The 27271-nt window shown below is 42.4% G+C and overlaps 1 protein-coding gene across 3 annotated transcripts in view; it reads right to left on the bottom strand.

The window, feature by feature from the left end:
• Fgf13 (fibroblast growth factor 13) overlaps positions 1 to 20327 on the bottom strand; it is a 490746-nt gene extending 470419 nt beyond the window's left edge. For 2 of the 3 annotated variants that reach the window (XM_078034209.1, XM_078034211.1), the window contains exons 1-2: positions 19690 to 19841; positions 18835 to 19047 (exon numbers count right to left, since the gene is read on the bottom strand). In XM_078034209.1, the coding sequence (XP_077890335.1) occupies positions 18835 to 18883 (49 nt within the window). In that variant the 5' untranslated portion in view covers positions 18884 to 19047; positions 19690 to 19841. Of the gene's footprint in view, positions 1 to 18834; positions 19048 to 19689; positions 19842 to 20182 lie in introns of those variants that run through there. The other variant, XM_078034210.1, reaches the window with a different exon arrangement.
• Between the last annotated feature and the right edge of the window lie 6944 nt (positions 20328 to 27271).

Below are 27271 nucleotides of genomic sequence, written 5' to 3'. Positions count from 1 at the left end.
AGTAATACTGCCCAATCACATGTTGAATAAGCGCTTAAATGGAATGATATTCCAAAAACATGAAAGTCATCAGTCTCAACTCCTCTCTCCTCATTAATTAAATGAGATATCAATGTGCCACTTATATTATTATTGGCACTAAACCAAATCTCCCTCTACTCCTAAAGAGTGCTTTCAAATTTTTAGACATCATCCATCTTTCTTCCTACCCTACGAGGTCTCAGCCTCAGCCTGGACCACCGCATCAGCTTTCTCAGAGCTCTCCCAGTCAGATCAAGGTTTTGAAAACATACATCAGAACATTTTAAATCCTCCCTTTTAGCTATTTTGAAATACATAATACATTATCATTAACTATAACCTCATTAAATCATCCCATAATGTATATGTATATCAAAATACCACATTGCACCCAAATAAGTATATGCAATTATTGTCAATTAAAAATAAAAATTTAGGCCAAGCACAGTGGGATACTCCTGTAATCTCTGCAACTCGAGAGGCTGAGGCAGGAAGTTTGCAAGTTCAAGGCCACTCTCAGCAATTTAGTAAGGCCCTGTCTCAAAGTAAAAAATAAAAAGGACTGGGGATGTAGCTTACTGGAGAGCACTTCTGGGTTCAATACTTACTACCATAAATAAATAAATAATTTTAAAAACATATATAAGACCATTAGGGTTTCCATCACAGAACCCTCCAAGGCTTCCCAAGGAATTTAAAATGAAATCCAAACTCTTCATCCAAATCCACAAAGCCTGGCTGCCTTTGTGTGTCCACCTCTCTGGGTGCAACCCATGCCTCTCTAGCCATAAAGCATGTCATGGTTTTAGTCACATCTATTTACATATGCAACCCCTCCCCCTCTCCCTTCCCACCCTCCATCCCTCTCACTTCTTTGTCCTCAGAAGTGCTGTGCCCTCTGCTTGCGACTGTTTTCCCCTCCTCTTTGCCAGGCCAACTCTTAACTCACTTCTAGGATGCAAGGGGATCCTTTTTCTCAGGGAGCCTTTGCTTCTCCAAAGTTGAGTTAACTGTCCTGCTCTGGGCCTGCACAGCTTCCTGAGAGCCCCTGTTACAATGCTGGTCAAACTGTTTAGTCTAAACTATTTCCTTGTTTTTCTTCCCCACTAGACTGTGAGCCCCTTGAGGGCAGGAATCATCTATAGTGTGATCACCGTTTCCCAATACTTAGAATTAAGCCTGATCTAGAGCTTGTCCCCAATACATACATGTTCATTGAATAAATGACATGAATTGAACTATCTAGAAATTTCTGTATGGCAACATCTAGGCAAATATTGTGAAAGCATGCTGCCTCTCATGAAAGTGCTGAAGTCAAAGCTGAGAGATGACATGAGTGATGAACATGAAGTCAGAAATGAGTTGTGTTCTGCCTGACTACACCTCAAGCTATAAAGAATGGTATTATCTGTTAAATATCAATGGTCTTTCTGACTTAAAAATTCATGACCTACTAATAGCATACATATAACTATGTACTTTTGTAAGAATTAAGCTGATTAAAGAAGTTTTCTGGACTAGCTGTGAATTAATACAAAACAATCCATATTCCAAATAGCTTAGAGATTATCCCTCACTCCTGTTGTACCCAATTCATGTTCATTGAATAAATGAAATGAATTAAACTATCTAGACATTTCTGTGTGGCAACATGTAAGCAGAAAAAACAAAAAAATTCATATATTTATGAATTCCTGATTGTAGAGCCTATAACCAACAAAAGCCCAAGGCTTTTGATCGTAGCAGCAAAAAATATGGCTTCTATTTAAAATCTAATGAGTTTTATTCATTTAAAAAGAATATCTGAGGTTTTGTTCACAATCAGCATTTAAACAAGTACATTATATATTATCACTGAGCACTGAGGCTGAGGCTGCTTGTCTCTACCTACTAGGGAACTTCCTTTTTTTTTTTTTTTTTGTTTCAGGGAATTGAACCCAGGGGTGTTTAACCTTAACCACTGAGCCACTTCTCCAGCCTTTTTTATGTTTTACTTAGAGACAGGATCTCTAGCCAAGTTGCATAGGTCTTTGCTAAGTTGTGTAGAGCTTCACTAAATTGCTGTGGCTGGCCTCGAACTCACAATCTTCCTGCTTCGGTCTCCCAAATCGCTGGGATTACCGGCTTGCGCTACCATACCTAGCCAGGAACTTCCTTTTAATACATGGGGGGAAATGGTATATTTTTTATATTCCTGCTTCCAAACTGGAATCAATGAGACTCTCCACTGAAATAAGAGTGGCATAATTCAGCATATGCAAGGACCGTCTATGTAACTGAGGTGACTCATTCCTCTAGGAATACTGAACTTCCTTCAGTTCTTTAAGTAAGCCATGTTCTTGCTCATTTCCCAGCCTTTTGTGTGCTGTTCCCACTTTCCAGGACTCCCTTCTTCCTCCTCATCAACTGACAAGCTCTTACTCATCCTTCCGGTGTCAGATTAATAATCCCAATATTACCATCACAGGAGAGCGTCAGCTCTCTTTACTATCTTTCCAGAAACTTCCCTAACTCTCTATCCTCCCTCATCAGGGCACTGCTTTTTTGCCTATTTCTCCCATGGTCATCTCCAGAAGAGCATAAACAGGGATTCTCTCCTCACCAGTGTCTCCCCAGTGCTTGGCATTGAGCCTGCCATATGGCTGATACTCATTGAATGAATGGAGTCCAGATTCTCAGACATATGTCGCTAAACCATTGTCTATCACCTGAAAATAAATGTATCCACAGGTTTTCTGCCCACCAATGGGAAATAGAAAATTAAACACTGTTAGCACCTTTACTAGAAACCAGAGTCCACTTTGGGAGATTTCTATTTCTAGAAATTTATAAAGATGCAGGACTGGGTTCAGAAGAAGGCAGGGAACATGGAAAACAAGGCTTAGGAGCCAACACATGGAGTGGGAAATCTGTACCCTAATACAAATACAGCACTTACCACACTAGCTGTCCAACCCCAAGTCACACATAATGCCTATGCATACCACCTTCAGAGGTGGATGGGAGGATAAACGCATAGTGAAAACATCAGAGGAACCTACCCAAATCTAAACTAAAATCCAGGCTCGAATATTTTCTTTTCATGCCAAGTGTTCAGCAAATGTTTTTCCCACACCCTACAAAGGGGTTAAGAAAAAAAAAAAAACCTTAACTGTCACATACTTAAACTTAATTTGTGCTCCTGAACATAAGCCATGTCTCGCACTTGAAAGCAGATAAAAACAAATAAAAATGTCAAATTGTTCCAAGACTAACTAGGGATTTAATTTTTTCCAAATGACAGAATGAGACAAATTTCTATTCAAACAAGCATTTATGTGTTTCATTTGCTTTATGGGACAGGCTGTCCTAGGTACTGGAAATCCCGAGATGAATGTCAAGGTCCCTGAGTGTAATAAGTTTATAGTATAGTGGGAGAGACATACAAAGCAAAAGGGAAATAGAAGTAAATGGCAAAGGGTACAGAAAGGCACAATCCACTCCAAATGCAGGCATAAAGGGTCAGGGAGGCAATCACAGATGAAGTATCTTATTTCTACAAAAAGCTGCACAAAAGGAAACAAATAATAAACAGACCTAAGAGGACCAAAGAAAGCCCTGTTCTCTCTTCTCATATTGTCAAACTTGCAAGTCATTTAGATTGGCATGTCAATACTCCAGGTCCTTGACAAGTTCGAGTTCTTCTTTCATTTTATCTACCATGTTATTTTAATAATCTAAGACTGAAGATTGAGGAAATATATTAAGTATGTTAAGACAACTTTCCCATCAGTTAAGATCTACACTTGGGCTGGGGTTGTGGCTCAGTGGTTGAGTTCTTGCCTAGCATGTGTGAGGCACTAGGTTTGATTCTCAACACCACATATAAATATGAACAACATAAAGATCCATCAACAACTAAAAAATTTTTAAAACAAAGATCATGCTACAGTGGTACTTGGTATACTGTCATAAACCTCTACTCCAAGAAAATGTGACTGTGGTAGACAATATTCCCAAATGTGTAACTTGTGTAGAAACAGTTACCACATCAAATGAAGAATTCTTCACCTAATTACTAAATCAGAAAAACAGTGCTGCTTCAATTCTTTCAGTCATGGGTCAATACAATGATATGAGCAGGAATGAATGTACTTTCAAATACTGCTCGTGCTTTTGTAAGGGAGAAACAATGCAGGCAATCTGATTTAGGTCACAGCAGTTACTGTAAACATCCCAAGGAAAGCTTATTAATAACAGCCACCTACAAAGGGCCTGGTTTTAACCATGGAATGACATGGAGTCAATGGAAGGAAGGCTAGAGGACAATTCTTCTGGATCTTAGAAATTATAATATAATATTAGCAAGCTCTTGTATTTTAATTTAGATTTAGAAATAGCAAATTGATTCAATGTTTCAAATAAGGAATTTTGACTAGAGGTTGTCTGAAGGGTTTCCAGCTCTAAACGCTAAATGGTTGCTTGCTTGATAAAAATGAAAATCAGAAAAGCATCCTAAATATTTATGCCAGTCCTTGAACCTGCTATCAAGAAGGGAGACCACATGCTTGAATCTATCAGTATGTCAAAGTAGAAGTATGCTGGGCTAGGCTCCCGCACTACCTTGGTTTATGACTTTGGGCAGGTCACTGCCTGAGGCCTGATTCTTCTCTGAAATAGGAAGGTTGGACCAAATGATTATTACGGTCCCTTCCAGCCATTATAATCTATGATTAAGAATTAACTTCGGGAGAATGGTGCTGAAGGCTGCAGAACAATGTGAATGTACTTAATTAATGCCATGGAACTGTATACTTTAAAATGGCAAATTTTATGATGTATGTTTTACCACTATAGAAAAATTTAAAGTAATTAAAATTTTAAAAAAGAAGCTGGGAAGCAAAAACAGATATTCTGAGCAATAGTTTATAATTAGAATTGCAAGAAACTTAAATACTTCCACAAGAGCCCTCTAGGCTTGGTTTTTATTTCTTTATTTTTAATCAAGTAGTCCTTGATCCCTAAAGAGACATTCAGGTACACCATAGATGATGCTATTAAAAGAAAACCTTTTCATAAAACAACAACTCGCAAAATGGTAGTTAAATCCCCATTCACCATTTAAGTCCAGTTTGTATATATATGATTTTCATGAACTGAGCCTCACTCCTATAGAATATGGTCCAGAGATGGACAAAATCTCACTGTCAGCAAAGCAACTACTCTCATTTCTTCTAGCCATGTAAACTAAGCAACTCAAATCTGACTCAAAAAGGCAGGGGAACAAGTTTATTATCTTTTACTAGGTTCTTCAGATCCTAGGGAGGAGATGCCTCTGCACTAAAAAATCAATATAAGATTTTTCAAGGTATTCAGTTTTGTCACTTGTCTGGAGACAATGGCCTCAGAAAAGATGAACTGCCTTACTTCCTTTTCCTCCCTTTTTGTGCATGCTGCCCTTTAAAAGTATGTTCTTTGTATCATAAATTCAAAGGTTGCTTTTATGTCCAGTGGGGTGGAGGAAGCTGGTGTTTTTTAAATGGTGAAATCTGTCAAAGTCCCAAAGGCTCTTGTGATACAAATCAGGTCATTCTATACTGCCTGAACCCCCAAATACATAAGAGAGATTAAAAAAAACATTTATAACTCGAAGTAACTAGCAGTAATAGGTCAATGTACTTGATTGGTCATGAACCAATTACAGCAAATACTCCTTGGTACCTGAAGGATAAGGAGAGGTAGGGGATGCACCTAGTCCTGGCCTCAACCTTACTCTCCCACCCACATCTCCTGCCCACTGTCAGACACAGGAAGGATATCCAAGAAGGAAAATTCCCTTGACCACCTCACCTCATCCTGTTCTTGACTAGCAGATGATCTCTTAGAAGTAGCCCCACCATATCTCACCATATAAGGATTTACTGAGGGTAAGTGGATAAATTAATTTGTTCCACTATGCTAGGATCCACTGAGGTTCAAGCTACCAAAAGCCTCAAAATATTTAGGCACGACCTCTACTGTCCTAACAGTTGTGCTGGGATTGCCAGCTCTGAAGGGCATCCCTAGCACTACCTCCTCTCCCCAGGCCCTGCCCTCTCTAGAAAGGCGCAGGTTTTGAAATTCTCATCTATCTCCATTTTCCCCTAAAGAGTGGGCAAGCAAGAGGAAGAATGGAGGCAAAATTAGCAATAAGAAAGAAAATAGGCACCAAAAGGAGGAAAGGAATCTTCCAAACAGTTCATTCAACCCATGAGGAAACTGAGACAGCAAGACACACAGTTGATGACAACATTGGCCCTTGACTTCAGGGATCTACTGCAAGTGTATTTTTGGAGTCACTGATGCCCTTGAGAATCTGTTGAAAGCTATGGACATTGCTCACCACCAAAAAAGTCTCATTTATGTGTTATTTCTAGGGGTCCTGTGATTGTTTCTAGGAAAAAATTTCTCCAACTTTGCCTGATAAGAGTCATCCAGACATATTTTAAACAATTTGGATTACCAGGCTCTCTTCTTACATTTCTGATTCAGAAGTCAGAGGGAGGTGTATTTTGTTCTTAAGCAAACACTCAAGGTGATTCTTAACTTCAGGCAAGTTTGAGAAATACTGCTCAGGGGCAGTAAGTCCCTGAAACAGCTGTACATTAGAACCACTTCAGGAACTTCATAAAAACGATGGCTTCCTAAGCCCCCTGCCCACATCTATTGAATCATGGTGGGAGATATATGTGATGGGAGATAATGTTGATATCTGCATGGATTCAAGCACCATGATTTTGTGGTCCTTGGAGCCAGATAATAATCCCTGCCTAACTCCATTCAGGTTGCCTCCTTAATAGTTTGATTGGGCCAGGACCTGAATGACTATGATGAACACCAAGTCACTCACTACTTGACATACCACCAACAAAGAGCAGAGTGCTTCAGACACTTAATGTCTGGTTTCCAGAAGCAAATTTATAAAATACAAGCTCCATGAAGCCAAGGGTTATTATCTGTTTCGTTCACTGCTATACTCTCAATGTCTGAAGTAGGAGCTGCCCCATAGAAGATTTAATAAATTTTTGTGTGTATGGTACTAGGGATTGAACCCAGGGACCTTCTACCACTTAGCCACACCCCCAATCCTCTTTTGGGGGTATACCAGGGATTGAACTCAGCGGCACTTAGCCACTGAGCCACATCCTCAGCCCTATTTTATATTTTATTTAGAGACAGGGTCTCACCGAGTTGCTTAGCATCTTGCTATTGCTGAGGCTGCCTTTGAACTTTTGATCCTCTACCTCAGCCTCAGGAGCCTGGCTCCCAGTCCTTTTTATTTACTTTAAGACAGGGTACTGGTAAATTGCTAAGGATCTCACTAAATTGCTGAGGCTGGCCTTGAATTTATGATCCTCTCTTGTCAGCCTCTTGAGTCACTGGGATTATAGCTTGGACTTGAAGGATTGTAAAATGCAGAAATGATAAGGGTAATACAAATTAAGAAACACTGGGGTCTGGAACAGAAAAATCAGCCTGAAGAAAATAAGCAATACTTTGTTTATATGAATATATTGTTAATGTAGTCATGTATATCCCCCGAAGACAAAATAGAAAATAATAATAAAACCTGCATATTTTTTTCTAATCCAACTGACTAAGGGTCCCTTTTAGTGTGTATGTAGTGTTTTGTTTTATTTTGCTGTGGTACCAGGGATAGAGATGGAACCCATAGAAGAAAACTTCTATGCTACACAAGTGCTCTACTACTGAACTACATCCAAGGCCCTTGGTATCTATTCTTACAGAATTTAATCTAAGCACATTTGTAATGTATTTATTTAGACATATGCATAGTTGTCTACATGTTATTTTGAATTTACAGGTTTATACATGCACATAGGTATCTCATATGCACATATTCATATATATACTTTTATAAAATACTAACAGCACTTGTGCAGTCCAGTGATAATGATGTCAAGGAAATGCAGAAAAACCTGTCACGTTCACAGATACAAAATTACCATCTCTCTTTTGTTATACCCAAATTCACACCCAGTTCACACACTAAAAATGATGGTGCAGATTAACAACATAGACTAACATCCCAACATGTTATTGGGAAAAAATGAATATAGTATATTCTGCATGATTCCACACACATACTTAAAGATAATTATCCATGTCTATGCGTCTATAATAATATGCGGAGAAAAAAAGACTGAAAGGAAAAATCTCAAAATGTTAATCAGGGGGGTGAAACCTTGGGTAACATTTTCTTCTCTATGCTTCTGCAGCATTCCATATTATCCCTGGTAAGCATGCATTATTTTGTAATCTCAAAAAGCATTGCAATGGAACATAGCAACAAAAAAATGCAAAAAAATTCCAAACAGCCCTGAGCATTCTGCTCAAGATGCATCCTTGATTGTTTTGGAACAGCTAAAACCGAATAAGCTTTAACCAGAAGACAGAGAAGGCAAAGCTCTGGTGTTAACCAAGCCGGGACTTCAAGCCTCTGGTTACAATCTTTGCCTTCTGTAGTCTGCCTTTGAGGCGTCCAGTGGGTGGGGATCAGGTGTTGGGAGAACAGGGCTACTTGACTCCTGCGCCCCCTGAGGCCACCACCATCTTAGGGCTGAACATTGCCTCCCACCGGCTGCAGGGTGCCCGCCCGCGGGCCGCAAGGAGCACCGGGACTCTCTCTGCACACACTCCGCAGGCAGCCACCGGCACAGCCAGTCTTGGCCCGTCTTATGGCTCCCTCAGAGGCGCCGGCACACCAGCCAGCCGCGCCACGGTTCCGAGGGCAAGTGGGCAAAGCCCTCTGCTGCCGCCAGGAAGGAGCTTTGTCATGCCAGGCGCCGCGCAGCTCCTCTCCAAGTTTCACCTTCGGTGACACAACTTTTCCGTGTTTCTTTTTTAGGCAGCTGCCACATCACGAGGCTAATGAGCACACTGAGGTTTGTAATAAACCTGACTGCCAGATACATGGTGACTGAGGGACACTGGTTGACCAGACCGTTCTGCGTGACTGTCCGGTTCCCAGCTAGTTGCAAAACAAATGCTCTCTGGAATGAGAGCATCTAAGGAGCGCCCTGCCCTGTTTCCAGACTGGCTCACGTTGTGTCCAGAGCTCGGAAAACCACCATGAGCAAACCCAAGTGCTCCTGGAAGCCTTAATGTTCAATAAACCCCCTGAGGGGAGAGGCAAGCATACACACAGAGAATCAAAGGCAAGATAAGCAGGTCAATTCTCAATACTTTCAAAGTCATGGTTGAAAGAAGATTCTGAAAATATCTATGGGCAGATTCAAGAACTGCATTCAGCCTGCCTTCTTTAGGTTGTTTACTTTTACTTTTAACAGCAAGATAAATATTTCAAGAACTGGAGCTGTTTACTAACCCTCAGTTCCTGAGCAGTAGAAACGCTACCTATGTTATTTAAAGGGATTTTACAAAAATGGATTTCATTTTTGTTATTAAACTTACCTATAACCATGTAATAGACCCATCACTATTAATTACAACTGTTAAACATAGGTTTCCACAGCAGAGAAACACTACATGATTCCCAACTTTGAGAACTATAATTAATATGCTCGTTCAAGGCGTGTGTCTCTGTTAACAAGATATATTTTTGGAAATATTATCTAACTGAAGACAGCATAAATAGTATAAAAAATAAAGCTTGCACTTTTTTATTTTTTCATTTAAAATGAGTTATATAAAAAGTAGCAAAAAGCTCCTTCCATGGAGCTACACTTTAAGGGAGGTGGGGGAATTTTCTTTCACAGTTAATATATCTAGAGGAAAAAAAATCCTGAAATGAAAATCCTCCAATTAGCCTAGCACACCCAAAGGAACCCCATTTGGTTAATAAAAACCAGAGACATCTGTTGACAAAAAAGGAGGGAGGGGGGGAAAGAGAGAGGGAGAGAGGGAGGGAGAACTGGATAGAATTAAGAAGGGAAATGAAACATATGATTCTGATGAGAGACAGACTGAAAGCATATGCCATGTAATGGAAAATAAAATAAACAAGTGGAGTTTTACACAACAGTGAATTAAGAAGAAGTGAAACAAGCTTCCAGGTACAGTTCTGGAAAAAAAGTCCCATTGTTTTCAAATTGACAAACACTTAAATCTTGAAAGCTACAGTCACATAGCCAATTCTCTGTAGCAGACTCCAAGCAATGGTCAAATGAGGTCAGATGCCATTGAAAAGGGAAAAGTTGGAATGTCCAAAGCCAAATGGGGAAGGAAAGGGAAACCTTATGAAAGGACTCAGGTTCTTTCTTCTCTGTATTCTATGGCCTAGCACAGAACCTGGTATAGAAGTAAAACAAGAAATGTTCAGAGATTTGTTCAGCTGAATCAAGACCACAGACAACCCTAGAGTAACAATGCATGTTTGGGCACACTCTTCTTTATATCCATGTTGGTGAATGGAGGTAGTTTTATCTTTCTGCAAATCTGGATTTGAAAAGAACTGACTATGTTGTCTAGGTAGACATTAGGAAATTGGATTTGTAGCCAATTAAACTTGGCTCATATCCTCATTCTATCAATGTTGGCAGTTGAGTGACCTCAAGATGGCTTCCATTTCTGAGACTCAGATTTTTCATCTGACAAATGGGAAGAGTAGAATGTATATCTATCCTCCATAAATTGTTATAATGTTTTCATGAGATATTTCATGTCAAACCCCTGGCATACGGTCAGTGCTCAGAAAATATCTATTTTAGGATCCCAACCAAAATTACTTCCCTAACTTACCCAGATGTTTAGAAGTCAACCACTAATGATTGATTCATTCGGGTTAAAACTTTATGTCTTAGTTACAATATAAATATTTCACCCAGACATTTATCAGATTAAGCCACCAAGAGGCACAACAGGGCCTTTCTCCATCACACTGCCTTCTGACAGGACAACAAAACAGGAAGTTCACATAGCATAGGACCAATGACTTTTGATGGCAATGGCACATGCTCTCAATGATCATTTATGTATTACCAAAAAACACCTAAGCACTGTGCTAGTAATTTGCAACCTACTAGCTGTGTGACCTCATACAATCTACCCAGTCTCTCTGGGCTTCAATTTTTCTCATCTTCAAAGTCCATGTACTAATGACTATTTCATTTGGTTATCATAAGGATTAAATTATATATATATATATCTCCTAATAAAAGTTCTCAGCAATTTAGAAGCTACTGTAATAATGGTGAGAATATTGCTTATTGATCTTAAATGATGAATAAAACATACTGATGCCTAAAGGGATTCCCTGCTTTATCTCAGTTGTTCAACAACTGCTTCTTATAGTCTATCAAGGTACAAAACTCTATTAAGTACCCTAGTGTAGGGAACAGTGGGTCCTCAAAGAAACCAGAGGACAAGAAAAAGAGATATCAATAGGGGAAGTATCACTGAAAGGGGAAGTGACCAAAGCCAAAGAATGCATACCACATAGTTCTATTTATATGAAATTCAACAGCAGGCAAAACTAATTTGTAATAATATAAATCAAAATAGTTTGCCTTTGAGTGGGGGAATGATTAGAAATAAATATGAGAAAACTTTCTGGGGTAACAAGATTCTATATCTTGACACTGGTACTGACTACATGGGTATGAACACTTGCCAAAATTCATTAGGATGCATACTTCAAGCCAGGCATAGTAATGCACTCCAAGGACTAAGGAGGCTAAGACAGGAGGATCATAAGTTCAAAGCCAGCCTCAGCAACTTAGCCAAGCCCTAAGTAACTTTGGCCCTGTCTGAAAATAAAAAGGGCTGGGGATATATAGCTCAGTGATAAATTGCTTCTGGGTTCAATACCCAGTACCAAAAAAAAAAAAAAAAGAAAAAAACTTCAAAAGTGTGCATGTTACTGTAGGTCAACTTTGATTACAAAAAGGGAAGTTGAGTCTATATTATATTTTTTAATTAACTATTCTCTAATTTTTTTTGTCTCTGTCCAGGACTACTTTGCATCAAAATTTGTTTTTTTTTTCCCCTAGGCCCCACTGACATGATCTAAAAAGGACAGACATTCACAATGGGAATTCTTGTGGGCCAAATAGTGACTGTCCAGATGGAATCTAATATCTCAGCAGGCAGACCAGGCAAGTGACCTAGCTCAGGCTAGCCCTACTCTCTCTCCTAGAATGTCAACCAAAACAATAGGAGCCAATAAGACTTCCAAATTTAAAAGAATTAGCAAGGACAACTATTACCCTTTTCCCTCTGCCTGTGGGGAAGGTCATTAGCAAGTAATGCCAATACCATTTCCATTTGAAAATTAATGCTAAAAGTAACTTCAAAGGGCAAAGACCAGGGCATGAGAATTGCTTTCCAATAATCTTAACAATGTAATTGTAATTTAGGCTTAATGTTTATTACAACTTAGCTCTCTTAATAAAATAGTACACATTTTGATCATTCCCCAAGAACCAAGAATTTAACTCTTTTCTAATATAAACTTCCCACTTTCAGGAAAAATGAAAAACACTGCTTTGCAGAGAGAAAAAAAAAAAAAACAATGCCCAACCAATTCAAGGAGAAACTGGACTTCAGGGCTAGAATGGTGGTCATAATGACTCTATATATTATTTTGTTTTCTTTAGGAGATCAGTACATTTACCTAGAAGTCCTCACCCCTAAGAAATTTTTCATCAATACATGACATTCAACAAAGAGATAAACTGCCATGTTAAAAAATGGCACAAGGGCTGAGGTTGTGGCTCAGTGGTAGAGCACTTGCCTAGCAAGTGTGAGGCACTGGGTTCAATTCTCAGCACCACATAAAAAATAAATAAAAATAAAATCCATTGACAACTAAAAAATATTTTTAAAAATGGCACAAATAAGATTCAATCAAATTTTTAGAACTCGTATATAACAAGTAGATAACCTACATTTCAATTTGAGAAAGATGAACCATGTTACACAGGACAATGTACCTGAAATCCACTCTTCCAGCCTGTGCTGATAAATCCCAGTGATAATATGTATTCTGAGTAGGGAAATGTAAATTTGTGACTACAGAATATGAGGTATGCAGTCATTTGTATTCTGTACTAATTATTAAAACCATATTCTGTGCCTAACCTTTATATTTCAAAGGTTATGTTACGCTCAGTGTGGTAACAGACATACAAAATCCCCTCCACCCACTGTATTTTCAATTCATGTGTGTTTTCTACATTGAATTGTTTAATCTTGGCAATTATTTTCCATTCCTTTCAAATTTCTCAACTCCAAAAATATAAGCCATAATGAAACAGACACTTGAAAGCCTTTTTATTGGATATATTTGAAGAGCTGCAACACATTCCGGTTGTTCTGTGTTGATTGTAATTCCCAAAATGAGGAGTTGATTTGGACATAAAACAGCACAGCTGCAAAGAGACCTGAAACTCTAACAGTTTCCTCTCCTTATATGCTGCCTTAAAAATCTGCCCTCCAGCTTACTTCCCAGACCCTGATTCCAATTCCCTCCCCAGCTCTGCCCATCTTCTAGGCCACTATACATCTGTGGCCCCACCATGGATGCAAACCTCAACCCCTTCCTTTACCCCACAGCTCACTTTCCACTTCTCATTCAGGCCCCAATCTGATATCCATTCCCACTCCAACCTCACCCCTTTCAGGATCCCTAGGGTACACCTTTTTAGTGACTTAACTATATTCCAAGTTGACTTAAATGAAGAAATACTAAGTTAGGGAAAAGAAACAGGACCCCTACCTTATGCCTCAAGATAATATAGGGATACAAGTAGCTGGTGTTGAGGCATAAGACGGGGTACTATTTCTTTTTCTTTTTTTTTTTGAGAGAGAGAGAGAATTTTAATATTTATATTTTAGTTATCGGCGGGCACAACATCTTTGTTTGTATGTGGTACTGAGGATGGAACCCGGGCCACATGCATGCCAGGCGAATGTGCTACAGCTTGAGCCACATCCCCAGCCCCAGGAAGTACTATTTCTTCTTATGCCTCAAGATAAGGTAGGGGTACTGTTTCTTCTCCCTAACTTAGTACTTCTTACTCTCTTCTAATTTCAGCCTATGTCAATGAAGAAGGCATATACATACAGAAATAGTAATGACAGAGAGGATCTAGGGACATTGTGCATCCATCTCCCACACCCATCCTCCAAGAACAAGCTAATATTTGTGATTAGAGGTTTACCCTCCCTGACACTGTGATCACCATTTTCAGCATTGAACAGACTATGTGGCTTATGACAACTGTCCACAAAACCACTGGTCCATGATGACAAAATCAAAAAACAAGTCCTTACATAAGTAATAGATTATGATTGTTATTTTTTAATAAGAGGCCACCAACATGCTTTCTTACCAGAAAATAATCTCTAAACACCTGCTTTGCCTGGCCCAAGTCTGAGAAAGACACTTCATGACATTTATTAGAGTAAATCACCGAGACCAAGATGATCTTTGGGAATGGCATTTGGGACTCTGAGCCTTGATATACCGAATGCCTGACCACAATGCTCTCCCTGTCCTTCTTGGGTAAGGTACAGAAGCCATTGGAAAAGGCCAGGAAGTGAAGAGAAAATGAGCCATGGACATAAATGCATGTGGGCACCACAATCCATTAAAGCAACAGCTGTGCAAGTAGCTGGCCTCTTGGACTATGCATGGAATTATCCTCCATCATCCAGCAGCCAGCATGAGCCCAGCTCTGATGATAACACTTTCTCACCAAGAGAACCCACAGCCTACATAGCCTTGAAACCTGCCTAGATCTGCTGGCTCTAGGGGTAGGCACAAAAGAAAAGATTTCTGGAAAACATACCCAACTCCACAAATATCTAGCAAAAAAACAAGTGACCAGATTTAAAATCAAGAATTGCCTAGCACTTTTACAACATCCAGAAAGATTTGCTTTTATCTATAGCAGGCTACAAGTTTTCTGGTGCCACAAATGCACAGTTGCAGTAACTACACACAGCCTTACTTAGTGCTTTTCCAGTGGAGGGCTGCTAAAAAGATCTCATGTGACAAGGTAGAGAAAAGTGAGACAAAGCTAAGCCAATATCTGCTTGAATGAATGAATGTTATGCTTTCATCTTCCCTGAACTAGAAATAGATTCCCGTGTTCAAGAGCAGTGTGACCCAAATTACATACACAACTGACAATTTTAAAGTTTATGCAAAGCATAAATTAATACACAAAAGGTTACTGGCTGTACAAGAGGCCATTTTAATAGTTTCAAACAGAATCAAGATTCCTGCCCCCCTTCCAAAGGGAACAATCTTATCTAGCTACATTATTGAAAAGGTTATCAAAAAGATCATTGTCCATCACTGATCTTAACCTCAAATAGTTGAAAAGATCATTTTAAAAGATGATCAGCAATTTATATCCTCTCAAACCCGCATTTCAGCTGGGCAGTGATGTGTGCCTGTAATCCCAGCAACTCAGGAGGCTGAGGAATGATTTCAAGTTCAAATACAGCCTCAGCAACTTAGCAAGCAACTGTGTCAAAATAAAAAAAAAGGTTTGAGGATATAGCTCAATGGTACAGCACTCATGGGTTCAATCCCCTAGCAACAAAAAAGCCATATTACAATCATCAGTACAAAATAACTTTCTAATTACCTGTGCTTCATTTTTATGTATGTATATATGTATTTAGGCATATGTATATATGTATTTATATGGGGAGTGAACACAGGGGTGCTTTCAATGAGCTACATCCCCAGTCCTTTCTATTTTTTTTTTCTTACTTTGAGACAGATCTTGCTAAGTTGCTAATGCTGGCCTTGAATTTGGCACTCCTCCTGCCTCAGTTTCCTGAATCCCTGGGATTACAAGCATGTGCCACTGTGCCCAGCACTACATGTGTTTAGAAACTCTAGAAACATGGGAGTCTATGAAAATCTCTATTTAGTGATGATAGGCTGTGGGCATAAGCCCTAACTGTTAGGGTGGGAGGTTAGATTTAAAAATAACAGTACACTCCAAATCATGAAATTCATTCAAACTTAATTTCTTGGATTTGATTCAATTATTTGTCACACCACTGTTCAAAATTAAATGTGTATTTATTTGAAGTATCTATTCAATGTTTGATCACATATGCTAATGAGTACTTCAGCTTTAAAAAACTCAATAGAAAATTTGTAAATAACCAAATCTCTTCATGAATATGGACAATGTAAATACCCTTTATTGGCTAAAAATATGAACAATCCTAGTATCTTTCACCTCTAACATAAAAAGTAGTCTTTAAATTTTAGTCATAATGTGGGCATGGTGTGACATACCTATAATCCCAGCAACTTGGGAGGCTGAGACAAGAATATCACAAATTCAAGGTGAACCTCAGCTAATTAGCAAGGTCCTCAGCCACTTAAAGACTCTCAAATAAAAAATAAAAAAGTGCTGGGGATGTGGCTCAGTGGTAAAGGGCTCCTGGATTCAATTTCCAGTACCAAAAAGGAAAAAAAAAAACAGTCACAAGTCTTTTCACATACTTGAAAGGAGAAATTACTAATGAGGATATGTATTCACTATTTTGAAACTGCTCTAAATTCAACAACCAACAGAAAGGTTGAATGATAATATTGTTCCTAACAAAAAGGAAGAAGATCCCCATCTCCTCAAGAAAGTTGCCTTATGAAATTAATTTATTTTAATTACAACCACAATTTCAAGCACTAATTACACAATTTCTACGGAGAGGTATATGGTTTCAAATGTGTTGAGTCAACATAAGAAAATGTCATGATGGATGCCTAGTAAAATTTTCATTATTGAGTTACAGAAACCTGTCCCAATGTTTCCAGACTTGTTAATACATTCTGGACAACTGCAAATTATATTCCTAAACCAGCAAGTTATTTTCTGTGAATGAATTTGGTTTTAGAATCCTTCAAAGGTAGCCTGAAAGAAACTTGAGGTAACCACCTGATGGAAATCAGGAATTCAAGTTCCAGAAACAAAGGTGAAACACCCCCAGGTTCCCAAGGGAATGACTTACTTAGATCAATTAGGTGCTAGGATCTTTAATTGCATTCACTTCTCTGGGGCCAGAGAAAAATAAAACCTCTTAAGGAGGTGGGGAAGGCTGTATAATGGGAGCATGTTTGCCTAGCATGTTGGATGCCCTGGGTTTGATTCCCCCCAAACCACACACACATACAGATTTCTTAAGTAGCCTTAAGTTATTTGCCTTTATCATAACTGTCCTTATTATTATGGCATGCTCAAGAAAGCCCTGAAAATGTACGCCAGCAGTTCTAACTTTCTTAAGTTACTGCTACAATTAATTTGTGTACCACGGCCAACGTGTCTGAATGGGTTCGTGGGCACTGAATTCTGGACTGGAGCGAGGCCAGCGGCAACACTGACCCTTAGGACAACAGATACAACCCTCCACAAACTTAAGGAGTCTTCCTTCAAACCCTTTGCCTAGTTGGAAGAGAAACGGCTCCATTTAGAAACAAGGATAAAGGCCCTGAGCTGAAGACTTTGACAACTTTCTGCGGGGGAGGGCTGGCGCTGCCCTAGAATCTCCCGGGAAAGAAAGCTCTGAGAGATGGGGAGAGGCGAGAAGGAGGAGATGAGAAAAAGAATAGGGAAAGGAGTGGGAGGGAAGGGGGCCCGAGGGCTTAGGGAGGAATTGAGGCCCCCATGAACGAAAGCTGGGGCTTCCCCCGCTGCAAACCCACTTCCAAAGCATAGACTCGGCACGGTGGTTCGGTGTACGTGGGGCCCTCAGGGCCACTTCAGCCAGCGTCTGCTCTGTGGCCATTCGGGACACTTGCACCTAAGGCACCCACTGCTCTTCCACACCCCCTCAGTGCCTCTCTCCACGCCCAGGTCTCCAAGGCTGTCTTCAGTTTACATTCCAGAGCTAAGCCTGATCAGTGGCAAGGCACTGGATAGGACTGGTGGGGGTGGGGGGACGCCCCTTCCTTTGCCTGAGTTCTCCCCAGCCTGAGCCCGGCCCTGCTGTGCCTCCCCAACCCGCGGTGTATGGCCCCAGGCCGAGACGCGCACTACAGGGGACCTGAGGCGGGGCGCCCTGGGCTAGGTGGCTGAACCCCAACAAGATGAGGGAGGGTACTGCCTTCTCCAGCGGAGGCCCACTCCTTCTGGGCACTAGTGGCAAGGGGACAACAGCCTTTGTTCTCCCGGGGCTTGGCGAGGCTGCGCTGCTGAGGCGCAGCGCGGGCGGCGCCAAGGCACCGAAACTGCTCACTTTTGCACGCGGCGGGTCAAAGGGTGCAAGCTCCTGCCTTTCCCAGGGGGTGGGATGGGTAGGGAGTTGGGGAGTAGGGGGATGAGGGGAAAAGGAGCGTGTGGGGGGAGGGGTTCTGCGTCTTGGCCAGGCTCTTTGTTTGCACTGGGGGCGGGGAGACGGGGTTGAAGGTGGGTTCAAGCTTGGGTTCTGAGAGCGGGGCAGATTCCTGAGTATGTCACCATGTTATACTCGCGCAGCACGCATATGCACACTCGCGCACACGCACACACACGCACTCGCACAGACCCGCGGTCGGCTGGTAGCAGGCAGCGCGGTTCTCGGCGCTCCGGGCTGCAGCAGCTTCGTCTGCCCGCAGCGCCGCCAGCGTGCGTCCAGAGGGGTAGGCACTCGAGGGGCGACAATTCCGCCAGGAAGGAGGGAAAGTAGTGCAAACCCAGACTCCCCCAGAGGCCTCTGACCCCCCTTTCTTGCCTTGGGTCGCAGAGGTCATGGGCAGCTTAGGCTCCAGGAGGGAGAATGAGAACCGCCGGAGGGCGGCGCGCAAGCAAGGGGTCGAGGGAAACCTAGCGAAGGGAAGCAGGCGGACTTGGCAGGCGGGCTTACCCTTAGAAGCATCTTTCTCCTCTTTGGGCTTGGTCACCTTTCCACTCATAGATCCCAGCTTGCTTGACAAGGTTCGCCCAGGAGACTGAAGTCCTCGCCGAGCGGGCTGGACTTGGGAGAGTGCTTAGGGCGGCAAGTCGCGACCGCAAGCTCTCCTCGGTGTGGCTCGGGGCGAAATCCGCTTTTCCCCACCGCTGCCGCTGCCGCCGCTGCCTGCAGGAGAGTGGGGAGGAAAAGAGAGGGGTGAAGGAGGAGCCGCCGCAAGCCCGAGCGGCCGGCTGCGGGAGGAGCCGCTCGCTCGCTGCGCTCAAGAAGTGAAGAGACAAAGCGGTGCGGCGCTGCCTCCGCGCCCAGTACCAGCCGCTCCTGCCCGCCCGCGGAGAGCCGCACTCGAAGCCCTCGGGGCGCCCGAGAGGCGCGGCCGGGACTCCCCGGCTTCGCCGCCGGCCTCCCGGAGCTCTGCGCTAGCTGCTGGCCGGCCGGCGCGGGCCGCGCCTGGAGTTGCCTGGGTGGGCTGCCCGCGCACGGCGGGCCGCTTTCGCCCGCCTCTCTCAATCTGCTGCGGGCCGCCAACTCAATCAAAATAAAACCCCGAGGAAGGTTTTTTAAAAATCAAAACAAAGACGAAAATATTCACTTAAAAATAACGAGCCTCCCGAAAGGGAAATGTTTGAACATGTGATGAGCAACGTGTGAGCCTGTTACACCGCAGAGCCCAGCAGCTTCTCGCTCGCGGGGAATCGGAAGGAGAGGGTCGCCTCTTTCTGTTTAATCCATTTTCGGGTTCCTATTATTTTGTCAAAGGGGGGGCCTGAATTGCTCGCGAGCAGAGGAACGGGAACCGACGACCCTTACCTGCTCTCTCCCTACACCCACACCCCCTCGGAGCTCGCCCGCTCCCTCGCTTGCGCTCTCCTTCCAAAGAACTCTCAGGTCCCAGAGAGCCGCGAATCAACACCGCGGCGCATTCTATATAAGCGGCAAGGTGTGGGCACGCGGGGGGCGGGGGCCGGCGAGGGCGGGGCCCCACAAAGCCGCCTGCCGGCTGTAGTAAAAGGAGAGCTCGGCAGGGGCGCGCCGACGTCAGCCGGTGGCTGGCAAAACCCAGGCGAGCCCGGCGGAGTGCGGGCGAGCGTGTCGCCCGGGCGTTCCCCGGCCCCTCGGGAGAGGCAGGACCCGCGGTCGACACCCGAGCGGGCTCGCTGTATCCGCCGCGGACACCAGAGCCTGGCGCCCCTTCTCCGCCCCTGTTACTCCCTCTCCTCCCAGCGCCTGCCTTCCTGGCTGCGCTGCCGGTGCCCGCGCTGGTCGTCACCCACACTTTTGGGACTCCGCTGTTGGCAACTACCTGCACCGAACAGTGGAATCTCAGTCCGGGAATCGGTGACTTTGCCGCTGGCCAGCTACCCAACTTGAGACAGCCGAACTCTCAGAGAGGAGAGGAGGGCGCGCTGGGATCTGGGTGTCACTAGGGCACAGAGTGAAACTGACCCACCCCTACACGCTAGCCCCTCCTCCTAGAGCTGTTGGCTCCAGTTGGCAAACAGGACGCTAAGAGTCCCAACTGCCCAGATTAGCCAACCCCAGGCAAATGGCGTGAGGTGGGACTAGGGACAGGTGCCGGGGAGAAATAAGTGGGATTGACAAGTCGCCTGGGCATATTTGTTTCAAAACCCAGGGAAAGTCCCTGAAAATACTAGAAGAAAAACTGCTCAGAAATTGTACAGAGGCGAATGGGGAAAGGAGAAAAAGTCAATGGAAGGGGACAACGGGGCATCCAGGAATCAGCCCCCAGGGCATCATAGGAAACCATTCCAGGGATGGCCCTTTCTGTAAGTAGTGATCAGCGTGGGCCCGACACTTTCTTGAGGGACTGGGGTGGCTGCTAGGACTTGATCCACAGCATCATCCATTAATTAGACTGTAGGTTTCAGCCTGGCCATGGCAACATACAGTGAGTCTTACGTAGCAAATCTGTTTCCCCTCAACCCCACCCGCACCTTAATTCGGTTTCCTTAATGGCATTAAACCAGGCGAAGAAATCATATAGATGGATTAGTCCTACTGAATCCCTGGCAGTAACTCAATTATAAGAGCCTGCTGTGGCTTTCAAGACCAGGAGTGTGGGCTGCCCCTGCTGCCAACCGGGGTCTAAAGGTCAGCAACCCTCTAAACTCAATTTGCCGCCTCCATCCTCAGTCTGGGAGGAATTGGAGGTCTGCTTTTCTTGTAAATAATATCTAATAATCTGGAGCTTGATGACACAATGCAATTATCCAACCCAAGTTTAGATCATTAATTAAGATCAGTAGTCTGGGAAGGAAGGAACTACTCTTCAAATGACAGGAATTCAAAATGGGTGGAGACTTGCATAGGTTTAAGGGAAATGGGTAAAAAGTTCCTAAGTAATTAATACTCAATAGTTACCATCCATTTAGCGCCTGACCTGTGCCAAGCAGTGTACTAAATGCTTTCTATCACTCTTTTTCCTCTTCAAATCAACAACCCTAGTAAGTGCTGGTACTGTTATTTCCATTTTACAAATGAGAAAAGGGAGGCGCAGAGAGATTAAGTAACTTTCAAAGAGGTCACACAGCTAGTAATTGGTGGAGCATGGATAACAAACTAGGCAGGTCAGGATAGGAAGCCAGTTGGGGTCTCTCTACAAACAATGTTCTTCTATTATACTTCACCATATCTCAGCACTCCTATCAGCCTTTTAAATAGAAGGTGGAAGAGGGCTGGGAATGTGGCACACTTGCTTAGCAGGAATGAGGTCCTAATTTCAATCCCTAGCACCACTAAAAAGGTGGGACACATTTTCACTTGGCCTATCAGACAATTCTAAACTCCTAAGACTTCCAAACTCCTCTCACACACACTCCTCTCCTATGTACACATACAAGGTGCTTTGTCAACTCCCCACCCCCAGTGAGCAACAACACTGTGAACTTACATACATACCAAGTGTATTAGCTTTCCTGCCACCTTAAGAGATCCCAAAAGACTCTCCGCGCAAATTTGCTCCACTCATCCCTGCCCAAACTCTATAATCAATGGCATCTTTAACAAGGATAACTTCCAGGTGGAAGCCACATTTCATTCTGTTCTTTAAAGGACACTAATAATCAATATATGGCTAGGTCTAGGTTAGTTAATATTACTGAGGAGAGTTGAGATGTTTGCTTAGGAACATGAGTAGAGTTTACCTGTTCATGAATATAAACTGAGAAGACAAAGTGTGTTTCTTCACTTGTAAGCCACCTTGAAAAATAAATATCAGAACATAAAGGGAACAGACACCTCATACAAGGAATCTATAATGATGTGTGTCCATATGGAGGCAAATCAATGACATCGTAAGGGAATTCATGCCAAAGAACAAGGATTTGGATTATTCATGTGCAAGGTCAAGTAATTGTATCTAAATAAAACTTCTGAAGCCCCACCAGGAAGGTGACAGGTAGCCTGATTTGTGAAAGAAACAGTGGCCTTCTCATCTTCAAAGCTCCATGTGTCTAATATGAGCAGAGTCCTATTAACACTGGCTCAGAAAAAGGCTTGCTCCAGTGTTCAGTTCCCAAACTACTTGGTAATGCAGAATGGTCTTCTGGAAGATGACCTCACATCTATGGAGGTCAGAGGGTGGTCTTTTCCCCACCACCAAAGGGACTCAATCTGGAAGCATCTCAGTGAAGCCCTGATTTATCTTGTGGCACCCTCTTCCCCACACATCTACCTTGCCCACTGGGGTGGAAGTGCCCTCAGATTTCAGTCTAGCAATTTTCCTTCACTTTTCTCTGCCTTCTCACCATGGTAAAATATGTCCCAACCTGTCTCTGCCTCTTCTATGAGCAAGAAGTACATAGACCTGACAAAGCATTGGGCACAGGAATTATTTTGTGTAGTCAATTCATCATGGAATTAAATATGCTAAAACAAAATGTGGAATGGCCAGGTCTCTAAAGAGGGTGGGGCTTTTTTTCTGGAGTAAGAGGCAGAGGCTTGAGTCTTAGTTAATACAAGTGAAAAAGGTCCTGTGAGTCTCAACACTCTTGGCCTATAATTTCCCTGGTATCTGTTTTGTTTCTATTATTATTATTATTATTATTATTATTATTATTATTATTATTATTATTCTAGGGCTTGAACCCAAGGGCACTTAACCACTGAGCTACATCCCCAGCCCTTTTTATTTTTTTTATTTTGAGTCAGGGTCTCACTTAAGTTGCTCAGGGCCTTGCTAAGTTTCTGAAGCTAGCCTTGAGTTTGTGATCCTCCTGACATAGCCTCCCAAATCACTGGAATTACAGTGTGCCATCACACCTGGTCTGGTGTCTGTTTCCTGACAGTCTCCTAAGGCCTCAAGACACCAGCCTCTGAATTCCAGGTTGCTCTTCCTCCAGCACCTCTGAGTACAATGTTTCCAGACAAGAGGCTGCATACTTCCCTGTCTATAGTAGAAGGTAAGGTTGGAGTGAGTGGCAGCATGAAGGGCACATACACTTAGGGATTTATTCCTGGCAGTGTTGGACTGCCTGAGTGTGGAGACATTATCATCAGGCACAGCCAATTAGATATTTTAGTAACAAGACTGCTTCTAATTGGACAAAACATGTTTTTCATTTGTGAAAACCCTGCATAGCACAAAGCTTCTTCAGAAGGAGGCAGCCTGGCAAAAGTTCCACTTCTAGTCAGGCTACTTGAGATAAAGAAAGGCCCATGGGCCAAAGTCTAGGAGTTGGAAATCACTTTAATTTTTAAGCTCATGTCTCAGCAATTTGAACCTTCATATCCAAATGCTAGAACTATGACAGACATTCATTTCTGATTCAAGCACTGCAGTGTTTATCTACATCATGATCTAAGGCTGCTTTCTATCAATCTCAGGTGGGTTAGCAGGTTACTGGAACATAAGAGCATGGGAAGATAATCTCCAAAGTGAACACTGTGTCAGTTTTAAGTATGGCCATAGAGATGTGGAACTATGTCCTCTCCCCTTAGTCCTAGCTGGGCTTGTAACTCCTTCAGCCTATAGTGTGTGGTGGAATTGATGCTCTGTTCATTTTAGGCTTTGTTAGAAAAGGCCATATGGCTTATGACTGGCTCTCTCATGGGTCTGGGGAAAAGCCTTCTGCTATGTATGAAGTTTCCCCACCCAGAGACCACCATACTAGAGATTTCACAGCTAGGCTCCTCAGTTGACAGTTCTAGCTCAGCTCCCAGACAACAGCCAGCATTACTTGCCAGCCAGGCAAGAGAGCCATCTTGGACAGCCAATCCAATCAAACTATCAGATGACTGCAGCCTCAGCTAACACCTGACTGTACCCTGATAAGAGACCCCTCCATGGAGAATTACTCAGTGTAGCCCTGCTCAAATTCCTGACCCCCAAAAATTGTGATCAAAATTAAATACTTGTTTTAGCTACTGCCATGGTTTGGGTATAGTTGGAGTATCTCCCAAGTGTCCATTATGATTATAGTCATCCATAGGAGGGTGCTATTGGGAGGTATTTAAACCATTAGGAGGTTAAAGCCTAGGTCACTATGGATATGCCCCACCTTGGAAGAGGTTATAAGATGCCAGCCTCTTTTTATGACTGTCTGTTTGGTTATATAATTTCTTGTATGTGCGCGCGCGCGCACACACACACACACACACACACACACACCTACCATGATGTGACTGTTTGACCTGAAACTCATTCCTGCAATCCAACATGAACTGTTGCCATCCAACATCTACCATAGGCCTCTTGCCATATCCACTTGAGCTGCAGTGGCCTGTGAATGCCTGGGTGGCTAAGCACAGTGAAACAAACCCTAAGGAAACAATTTCCTAGTCACTCCTCTGTGAGCAGGGTACCCCCATGGTCTTAAACAAATTTTCACTTTTACACCATTGAGCCTACATGGATGAGGTCTTGCCCATACCTGAGATGCCCTCATGGTATCTGTCCTATTGTATCTGTGCAAAGTAATTAGCATTTCTTTGGTAATGATAATCTCTTCAATACCACAACTTTCTTGACCCCAATTTTACATGTGCTTCTCTGGCCAAACTGCAAGTTTTTAAAATCTTTATTTTCTGCATTCTGATCCTGATTCTCACAGTAAACCTGACAAAACCTGGCATCAATACCTATACCACCACTTGAATGCTGTGCTGCCTTCAAATTTCCTCTGCTGGATTAATTATCCCATGGCCTTTAAATTCAGTATCACAGAAAGTCTCAGGACATGGACAAAACAAAGACAACTTTTTTGCCAGAATGTAACATGAATGGCCTCTGGTCCATTTCCCAATAGAGTTGTTTCCCTCTGAAACCTCATGAGCACAGTCTTTACTGATCACAATTCTATCAGTATTCTAGTCTTCTAAGCTCCCATCAGAATCACCCATTAAGCTCTGCTTATAACTTTCTAAAGCTTCTCTAGCATGCATCTCCAAACTTTCCCAAACTTCTTCCATAACCAGTTCCAAAAGCTTCTGAACTGCAGGATCAGGTATTGTCACAGCAACAACCCATCTTCTTGGTGTCAATTTCTATGTTACTCAGCTTTTCATCACTATGACCAGAATGCCTAACAAGAACAACTTTAGAGAAGGAAAAGTTTATTTTGGGCTCATGGTTCAATCCATGGTCCACTGACTCCATTGCTCTGTGCCAGAGGTGAGGCAGAACATTATGGAAGAATGGCATGACAGAGGAAATCTTCTTAGCTTATGGCATCCAGAACCAGGGTGATTGAGTACTGAGGGACAAAATATAATTCCCAAAGCCATGTCCCCAGTGATCTACTTCCTCCAATCATATCCCATCTGCCTAGCCAGTTGTCTATTCAAATTATTAGTTCATCAAATGGGTTAAACTACTGATCAGGTTACAGCTCTCATAATTTAATTATTTCACCTCTGAATATTCCTACACTGCCTAACACAGGAGCTTTGGGGGAGAGGGGTACATTAAAGATTTAAACCATAACCAGCAGAAATCTCAGGGCTTACTAGACTTACATTCATACTCTGTCAATGCCTGATCCTGCCACCATCATCTGCTGCCATGATGTCACCATGAAGGTATGCTATCCAGATATCCCCCTCCAGAAAAGACTTGATGCTCTGCTATATGGAGAGGCCATCCTTCAGCTTTCAGCTCTGTCAGGGTCTTATATACAAGAGATACTTGTATCTGTACTTTTCTTTACTTGAAACTGTTTGTAACCCAGTTGTTATATGTGATAGTCAGCTTTCTGTTACTATAACAAAATACCTGAGATAATCAACTTTTAAGGAGAAAAGTTTTGCTTTGCTCATAGGTTTGGCGGTTTTAGTCTGTGGTCAGTTGGCCCATTGCTTTGGGGGCTGTGGTGAGGCACTACATTTTGGTGGGATTGTGCAGTAGAGAAAGCTATTTACCTTATGGTGGCCAGGAAATGAAACAGTGTGAGGAATGGGCTAGAGTCCCAATATATCCTTTGAGGGCACACTCCCAGTGACTTAATTTCTACCCTCTGGGCCCTATCTTTTTAAAGGTCCCATGACCTCTAAATAGCACCATACATTGGCAACAAAAGCTTTAACACATGAGGTTTTAGGGGACACTTATCCAAAACCATAACTGTGATTTTTTTATATGCACAGAATGGATATGTGCCTGGCATATGATCACAGTGACTTTACCCATTATACTGTTGTTATGACTATATCTGCCATGCATGGATAATTTTGGTCTTCTCTAAGGGACCTCCATATTCATGTACTCCTTCTCAGTTTCCCACTTCTGGGTTTCTTTATTCTTCCCCATTCTACTTCTCCCAGTGCAACTTCTGGTACTATTTTCCATTTCATATTCTCATTCATTCTCCTACTACTAAGATTTAGCAAGACTATTTCTTTTTTTTTCTTTTTACAAAAGGGGATTTATTTATTTTAAATTGTTCTTAATTTTAATTTGTTATATAAGACAACAGAATTATTAGAATTCATATTATACATATGGAGCGCAATTTTTCTCTACAAAGTAGAGTCACATCCTTCATGTTTTCATGAATGTTCTTAGAGTAATGATGACCATTGCATTCAACTGTCTTTCTGACCCCCATGCACCCTCCCTTACCCTCCCTCCCCTTTTCTCCTTTGCCCTATCTAGAGTTCATTTAATCTTCCAATCCCCCCTGAGTATGGAGATTCCTTAGAAATCTGTGAATAGAACCACCATTTGACTCAGCTATCCCACTCCTCGGTCTACACCCAAAGGACTTAACAACAGCATACTACAGGGACACAGCCACATCAATGTTTATAGCAGCACAATTCACAATCATTAAACTGTGAAACAAATCTAGATGCCTTCAGTAGATGAATGGATTAAAAATAATGTGGTATATATACACAATGGAATATTATTCAGCATTAAAAGAAAATAAAATCA

Source organism: Ictidomys tridecemlineatus, chromosome X (assembly GCF_052094955.1).
Source record: "Ictidomys tridecemlineatus isolate mIctTri1 chromosome X, mIctTri1.hap1, whole genome shotgun sequence".
Taxonomy (NCBI): Eukaryota; Metazoa; Chordata; class Mammalia; order Rodentia; family Sciuridae; genus Ictidomys; species Ictidomys tridecemlineatus.
The sequence above is the reverse complement of the archived record's forward strand: the minus strand, read 5'-3'. Positions and strand labels throughout refer to the sequence as shown.